Source organism: Vitis vinifera, chromosome 4 (genome assembly GCF_030704535.1).
Source record: "Vitis vinifera cultivar Pinot Noir 40024 chromosome 4, ASM3070453v1".
In the NCBI taxonomy this organism is placed as follows: Eukaryota; Viridiplantae; Streptophyta; class Magnoliopsida; order Vitales; family Vitaceae; genus Vitis; species Vitis vinifera.
Window position 1 is genome coordinate 9,252,810 of NC_081808.1, and position 8,941 is coordinate 9,261,750.

The window sequence follows — 8,941 nt, forward strand, 5'->3', positions numbered from 1 at the left end:
GACCCCAAGGTAGTCACATATCCTTATGAATTGGGTCACTATTGATGGAGGTTGGTGACAACAAGTATTTTTAATAAAGGTACCATGATATCTCATGGAATTGAGACAATATGTCCAAAGGATATGTGATCTAGAATACTATGGTTATAACATTTCTTTTAGTTGAAATTTGACATACGCTCCTTAGAGTTAGAGTATATCAATTGACCACATAATAAGTGAGATCTGTAACTTAAGAATTAAAGAGGTAATCTTGATAAGTGATAGATGATAGCACCACCTTATTAGATTATAGGCATGAATTCATAGGGAGTCTACATATAGTAGATAGCGGGTCATGAACCTGAGCTTAGTTTTCTTGTTATTTACAAAGGATATTAGAGTGTAATTGATTCTTTGTAATGAGATGTTGAATCAATTTCAGAATTGAATTATGAGGGAGCCCATACCTTGCTTTAGGCTCATATACCATGTCGGCACGAGTTATGAGGACTAGATTGACTTTAGGTTCACTGTTATGCATTAAGGCATTTTGGTAATTATGTAATGTTGCACAAGGAAGAGTAAACAAGGTCTCTAGATTTGGCTAATTGATTAATTAGATGGTCCTATATGGTTAATTAATAATTAAGACCTGTTTTGGGCTAGATTAAGTAACTCAAGCCTAAGTGGGCTAAAGTTACTTAAGCCCACTAAGAAAACCCTATAAAATACCCCCCTTAGAGGTTAGGGATTCAAAAAAGACTTTTGACTGTTGTTTTCCATTTTCTAGAAAGAGAAAGAAAGAGCCAAAACATTCTTCCTTCCAAAGTCCACTCTTTAGATTGCCAAGGTTGTCCAAATATGCTCATGACCTCTTAGCCAAAACACAAATGCTTGATGCTACCAAAACAAATTCTCCCATTACCTAACCAATCCTCTTCCAAATGATGATCATCCTACTGATCCTACCATTTAGCGACGACTCTGTGGGTCCTTTCAATATCTTACTTTCACTTGCCCCAATCTTACCTATGTCATGAACTTAACCTGTCAATACTTCTGAAATCCAACAATGAAGGATCTCCGTGCCATCAAACGCATTCTTTGCTACATCAAGGGAACTCTCACCCATGGTTTGAGATATTTATCACAAACTTCACTCATCCTCAATGCCTTTTGTGATGCAAATTGAGTAGGTTGTCCCTTAACTTGACGGATCACCTCTGGGTTTTGTATCTACCTTGAGTCAAATTGCTTCAACTGGGCCTCTAAGAAGCACCCCACTATATCACATTCTAGTGCAAAGGCAGAGTATCGTGCCTTAGCCATTATGCTATAGATCTCCTGTGACTCCAATATCTACTCGATGACATTGGTATTCATCTTGACCATCACCCTCTCCTCGATCCTCTGTGACAATAAAATGCAATTCACCTATCCCATAATCCCGTGTTCCATACTTGTACCAAACACATTGAAATTGACTACCATTTCATTTGTGAAACTATCACTATTGATGCACTTCAACTTTGTTATCTTCCTACCTCTAAATAGATTGCGGATATTTTCATAAAGGCTTTACCATGCTACTTGTTTACTAACTTTCGACATAAGCTTGACATTCATTCTGTTTCACTGCCATGCTTGAGAAGGATGAAAACCAGCACATCAAGGACAAAATCAACCACTAGTTGTTACAAGACCACAACTAGCTAGCATTTTGACGATCCTTAATTATCTCCTTTTGGTTTCCTAAAATCATGGATATGATTTTCAACTCAAGAATCATATCCTTTCTTTCCTTCTTCTATCTTTCTATCTGATGCAACTTACGTATATAAAGAATATTATAGAAACTTTGAATAAAATACAGCAAACAACAACAATTCTCTCCTTCATTATCTTTACCCACTTGATTGCTTGTAATTAACTTTTTCGACCCCAAAACATAAAACTAGAAGAGCAAAGTAGGATTTTACTAAAATTTGATTTGATAATCAAGATTTAAGGCTTTTGGAGATTATGTATGGTAATCTGATCATCATAGCATGTGTCCCTACAATATTTTACTCCAACTTCATTGTTTAATTTGAAGATGCGCCTTAAAAGAATTATTCTTTATATATATATACGCATGTTTTACTTTTGTACACGTTGTCTTACCCAATACTATAAATAAAATGTTAAATTAAAACCATTTAAACAAGATAAGATTCAAGATATGCGGTTCGAGTTGAGTCTTATATTCAAACCAAAATCACAATTTTGACTTTTAATTTAGTTTTATTTTAAACAATTTTAACATGATTCATATAGTAAAAGAAAAAAGAGAAGAAAAAGTTCCATGTTGTTCCACGTTAAAATTTGGCCTTATACAATCCGTAATAAATGATAAAATTTTGTGGAGAACAATGTGAATTTCGTAAATATTAACCTTAAACAGCCGTCGAAAATAGTTATATGGAAAAAGACAAAAGTAGTGAGATCATAATGTAGAAAAGCTATCTCACAATTGAGTCCTGGCCCATTCCGTTTTGTCATGATCTCCTTGCACCTTACTCTTGACCCAAGTTGGGCGGTGCCTTTTTGACCTAAACAGAGACTGGTTCAATAAATTTTCTCGCGCAGCTAGGTCAATGGCACTGAATGTAATTTGGTTGAGAAACTGAAAGTTAGGTTAGTTCAAACCCGTGTGTTGAATGAAATGATAGCCTTCTGCATGCGCTTACACAATTCTAGTAGAATGAGATCAAATGAAGTAAGTTAATGACATCCTAAAGTTGGCTAAATCCATTTTGAATCAAAATGAATCTCATCATGAAATAGAACTATAACAAGGTTCATCGTTTGCCTGCTAATTTAGAGTCTTTTTTCTTTCTTTAGTTACTGCTATTTTTAGTTATTAGATCAAACTACATTGCTTTTCTCTGTACACTTGGAACATAACATGGGTTATGTATTTTGTGAAGCTCAACAAATGGCTGGTATTCCACTTATCATTTAAGCCAAATATCAAATCTATCTATGAACTAGAGATGGGGCACTGCTTGATCCCTATAGACCGTTGAATTTAAAGTTTCATTTTAATTTGAAAGGAATTCGGGCTTACCATTAGCTTGCTAGGACACATGCATGCATGGAGACATGCAATAGACCATTATCTAATATTAAACTACACATTCTTTGTTTTAATTACTTTTTTATTTAATTTATTATCGTTGTTTGGGTTATGTTAGGATTAAGCAGTCCATTTGCAGTTATACTACGATCATGGCAAGTATTTAAAGAAATCAAATAATTGTAAAAAAAGAAAAAAAAAAGATTATCAACAATAATTGAAATAAATAAATAAATAAACAGGAGTAGATGATGGAGGTATGGTACAGCTTGAGTGAGATTCATCATTAGAATAAAAAAGGAGTTTTATTTGTATCGATTTCAAGATAGCTAGCCATAGATTAAAAAGTTTGGGACCGCATAAACTCTTGAGAAAATTTTAGATAAGATCAACCAGTAGACATTTAGACGTGCTAGTTACGAAATACAAAAAGTACCCTTACTCTAAAAGCAGAAAGATGTCCGATACTAAAGTATAAGAATATCCATCATACTATACTAAAGTATATCTAGGAATATCTATCATTTTAACCTAGTACATATACCCAACACTCTCTTGATGGCATAGAGGTCCTTTTCTAGCTGCTTTTCCCCGAGAAAATGGAGTATTCTATCCATTACAAGATTGAATCATATCAGGATGAAGCTAGGCTCAGACTAGGAGGTGATTTTAACCATGATACTACAGGTATATGTGGTATTGGTGGTGGTGGTGGTGAAAGTGATGACCTCTTGTTGTCCATCATGTTCCAGAATTTGTTACACAGACTTTTTGCTGAACAAGGATAAGAATCTATTCTCTTTCCATGGCGCACTAGCGATGAGGATGCAGGAGATGTGGGAGTGCTTGATGACGACCTCTTTCCATAATAATTTTTCTTGAATCTAATGCATAGTCTCTTTGCTAAACAAGGAGAAGTACTTCTTGGTAGGGGCGTCGACGAACTGCGGAGACACTCTGCAGGAGAAGGTCTTGAGCTTGGAACGGGCCCAAATGGTGATTTTGGGGGTGGAGGGGGAGATGTTGAGGGCCTTTGATATTGGGTGATTCTCATGAATTTGCTGCATGAAGAACTCTCTGGAGCACAAGTAGAGGCGCCTGTTTTCTTCTTTTCTACTGGAGATGGAGGTTGAAGACTTGTGGGCATCTTCAAATTAGTACTTTGTGTGAACATATTCCACGAATTCTCTGGTACAAAAGCAATAGTGTAATTCAGATTCACAGTTCATGTAACTTCAACCAAAGCAGACCAAGTCCTAACATAATGAAGTGTATATTTAAGTTCTAAAGTAAGCAATTGAAGAGCCTATAGCTGAATTTTGGCCTTGATTAGAGGGAAGTGAAGAAGAAATAGTGCTACCCTTGTTACTCTCACCATCAGTACTATTGATCCCGACACTATTTTAATGGATTAAACTAAAATTCTCTTCATAATTAAAAACTATAGGTATAGACTTAAAGGTCAGGAGAGAATTATTTAAAAGAAAAAAGGGAACAAAATGTTGTGAGAGCATGAGTCTCCTGTAATTTGTCAGAGATTATGTTGAACGCGTTTGAGAAAGGAGAAGTGAGTATTAGTTTAGTCACCTGATAAAGTTCTTGCATGAGCAAGAATAGCAAGAAGCTGAAGAAAGACAAAGAAAGACATGAGAAGTGGAGTTCTCATCATATTCATGTTCCAAAACCATTCAATGAACAAAAGAAGAGAAACTCCCAATATAAGGCTGTAAGAAGTGAATCAATTTATCAACAGGCCCTTCTTGTCTTTTTGGGTCTATGGTAGTCTAGGATGCATATGGTAGCTAGGCGTGTTGACTTGGTCTATGAATCCACCTTTTAGACTAGAAATTGTCACAACTCTGCCTGTTCGCACGTGAAAAATAATTGTTTGATACCATGTCAAAGTTGTAATAATTTGGCTCCTTCACATGGTATAATTATTAATAAAACATCTGCTCTTTACAAAATCAACTACTGTGGAATTAATTGCCCACCATTTCTTATAACTATTCCGTGAAGAAAATGAAATAATGTTCGTCTCCTCTAAGTCTTTCCTCAATTATTGTTACAGGCCTGAAGAAAGTGGCCTTCTGCTCACTTGATTGCTTTAACTTTTAAGTTTGACTCCCAAAAGAAGGACACCACTTAAACTGATTTTTATCTTTTTCAGTCAAAAAGCAAGATAAAACTCTTGTTTATGCAAGTCTATTCTCTCACAAGGAAAATTCTATGGTACCACTTCGGTACCTACCGAAAAAACATTTTTGGTCATTGGATGAAGGTGGTTCAATCCGGACCATCCAACTGACTTCTGTATTTAAAAAAGAAAAAATGAAAAAATAAATAAATAAGTTACAGGTTGCCGGAAAACTTGTAATAAGAGTGTTGTTCTTCTCCGAAACTAGTATGGCCTCTTCCCTATGGTTTTGTGTGTTGTTCTTGGATAATGTTGAGGGGTTTTGGTGATTTTTTGTTTGTTTGCTTGTTCTTTTTTGTTGATGGGTATTTTCTCTTTTTTCCTTGAGTGTGGGTTTTAGGTGAGTTGATCTGGATCTGTGTTCTTTGTAGCTGCATTTTCTTGCTGTTTTAGAGGTTTTATGATACACCGAGAAGGTCCTCTAGGATTCCCAAGAAAAATCCCAAGTTTTTAGTTTAGGATTGAATTGGTCTTTTCTAAATGATTGTCTCTTGAATTTGTTTTATTTTGTTTTATTGCTTGGTCATAGTCATAGGTGGTTAGGTGGTTAGTCGTTTCCTAAATAATAGCTAAGTCATGGTCTTGCATAGCTGAAGTCTAGGAGTCAGTTTTGCAAAAACCTTATTTAAAGAGTTTATGTGGACCTGAAACAAAAAAAAAAAGATTTTTATTCAAACTTGTGGTTGTCTTTCACCCAAAGAAAGTCAAGTATCCTGTGTTTTTCATTGTGTTCTGACAGGGACCTATCATTGGTATCAGAGCCACAATGACAACCAACAAAGAGCGTATTGAAATATTAGAGCAAGGAGTGGGAGGCTTACAGGATGAGGTGCAGCGACTTGGACTTGGAATGAACGATCGTATGCAACGGCTGGAAGAGTCTTTGAAGGCTTTATCTGATGTTGTTCTCTCCTCAAAGGCAGCTCAACCCTCGCATTCCTCGCACTCAGTGAAACAGGGACACACGCCTCAGTACCAACATGAAGAAACAGAAAGTTCTCGTCTGAACATACCCTCTCTTCGAACCAAAATCGAGTTTCCGCGATTTGCAGGGGATGATCCCATGGAGTGGTTCAATAGAGTAGCACAGTTCTTTGAATTTCAAAGAACTCCTGAAGATCAAAAGGTGAGCTTGGCAGCTTTCCACATGGAAGGTGAAGCAAACCAGTGGTGGCAATGGCTGAATCGGACATACAAGGAAGAAAATCGAACCGTAACCTGGACTATGTTTGCCGACGAGTTGTGGGCACGATTCGGTCCAACTGATGGAGAAGACTTTGATGAGGCTCTTTCACATATAAAACAAAGTGGTTCACTTCGGGATTACCAAAGAGAATTTGAGAAATTAGGCAATCGGGTACATGGGTGGACTCAAAAGGCTCTCGTTGGAACTTTCATGGGAGGATTAAAACCAGAGATAGCTGATGGGATACGAATGTTCAAGCCAAAAATGTTAAAAGAGGCCATCAGTTTGGCTAGGACCAGAGATGAACAACTTACTCGACAAAGGAGATTTGCTTGCCCAATCCCACCAAATCGTCCTGCGGCAGCCGTCACTTCGATCAATCAAAGAACATCGATAGTTCCTAAACGATTGGGTTGGGAAGAAATGCAAAAACGACGAGCTCAGGGGCTATGTTTCAACTGCAATGAGCGATTCACACCAGGCCATAAATGCCAGGGACCTAGACTGCTGCTCATTGAAGGCCACGATGAGGTCCAGGATAAAGAAGAAGAGGCAGAAATAAGCGATAACAGAGAAGATGAACTTGAAGTTTCTATACATGCTTTGACGGGATGGGCATCCCCAAGGACCATGCGAGTAGCTGCCACTATCAAATCCCAACTCATAATGGTGTTAATCGATAGTGGATCTACACATAATTTCCTGAGCGACAAAGTGGCAAGAACATTGCGGCTTCCAGTAGTTCCTACGAAATCCTTCACAATCCATGTTGCCAATGGGGAACGACTCTTGTGTCAAGGGCGATTTGAGAAGGTACCGATAGATTTACAAGGCATACCATTCTCTCTTACGTGTTACTCCTTGCCGTTAGCAGGACTAGACATGGTGTTGGGAATACAATGGTTGGAGATGCTTGGGTCTGTAGTTTGTAACTGGCAGTATCTAACAATGGATTTCAATTGGGAAAATCAAGCACGAAGACTACAAGGGATACAAGGGCCCATTCAAGCTACTTCACTTGAGACCATTGCAAAGGAGCACCGACAAGGTCACATGGTTTTTACTGTATATGTGCAAACAGTGGAAGGACCTTCCTGGGATGGCACTCAACCAGATATGCAGCAAATTTTAGGCGAATTTGAGGATGTCTTTTAAGAGCCCTTTAAGCTGCCTCCACTACGAGAAATCGATCATCATATTCCTCTCAAGGAAGGAACTCAACCCATCAACGTTCGACCATATCGGTATGCGTATTTTCAAAAGGCAGAAATTGAGAAACAAGTGCAGGCAATGCTGGACGTAGGGATCATCCGACCAAGCACTAGTCCATATTCATCCCCTGTCCTTTTGGTGAAAAAGAAAGATGATACTTGGAGGTTTTGCACAGATTACAGAGCACTAAACGCAGCTACGATTAAAGATCGATTTCCTATTCCAACAGTGGACGACATGTTGGACGAGTTGTACGGAGCTACCTATTTTACCAAGCTAGATCTTCGAGCTGGTTATCACCAGGTACGAGTTCATGCTCCCGACATTCCAAAAACTGCATTTCGGACGCATAATGGACACTTTGAGTATCTTGTTATGCCCTTCGGCTTATGTAACGCTCCATCGACTTTTCAAGCCATAATGAACTCTATTTTTCGTCCTTACCTCCGAAAATTCATATTAGTTTTCTTTGATGACATATTAGTCTATAGTCCTACATGGGAATTGCATTTGAATCATGTAAGGAAAACATTAGAGATTTTGAAGAAACACAGCTTCTTCGTCAAAGCAACCAAATGTGACTTTGGAAAGCAGGAATTGGAGTATTTGGGCCATATTGTGACGAATCATGGGGTCAAGGTAGATGGTAAGAAGATTGAAGCTATGATCGCATGGCCACAACCCACTACTATTACTGAATTGCGTGGCTTTTTAGGCTTGACAGGGTATTATAGGAAATTTGTCCGAAATTATGGAGTATTAGCTCGTCCTCTCACCAACCTGCTCAAGAAGGGGAACTTCAAATGGGATGAAGATGCTGCTGCTGCATTCACAATGCTCAAACAAGCTCTGACGACTACACCCACTCTTGCAATGCCTAATTTCAATGAGCCATTCACAATTGAGACTGATGCTTCTGGGGATGGAATTGGAGTGGTTCTAACTCAGCAAGGAAGACCAATTGCATACATGAGTCGAGCTTTGGGGGTTACTAAACGTAGTTGGTCAATCTATGCCAAAGAGATGTTAGCAATTGTGGAGGCCATTCGGACTTGGAGACCATACATCTTGGGTCGAAAGTTTTTCATTCGAACCGACCAACGCAGTCTCAAGTATTTTTTGGAGCAACGAGTAGCCACTTCTGAGCAACAAAAATGGGTGGCTAAGCTTCTTGGATATGACTATGAGATAATATATCGACCCGGGAAAGAAAATTCAGCAGCTGATGCATTGTCTCGCCGCCCCA

The 8,941-nt window shown here is 38.2% G+C and overlaps 1 protein-coding gene across 1 annotated transcript; it reads right to left on the reverse strand.

Annotated features, from left to right (window-relative positions):
* Positions 1 to 3,376: 3,376 nt before the first annotated feature.
* Positions 3,377 to 4,839, reverse strand: LOC104879074 (uncharacterized). Its single transcript, XM_010650556.2, has 2 exons — positions 4,688 to 4,839; positions 3,377 to 4,288 (listed from the first exon to the last, which is right to left on the reverse strand). The coding sequence occupies exons 1-2, from the start codon at positions 4,773 to 4,775 to the stop codon at positions 3,735 to 3,737; spliced, it is 642 nt and encodes a 213-aa protein (XP_010648858.1). The 5' UTR covers positions 4,776 to 4,839; the 3' UTR covers positions 3,377 to 3,734.
* Positions 4,840 to 8,941: the final 4,102 nt, after the last annotated feature.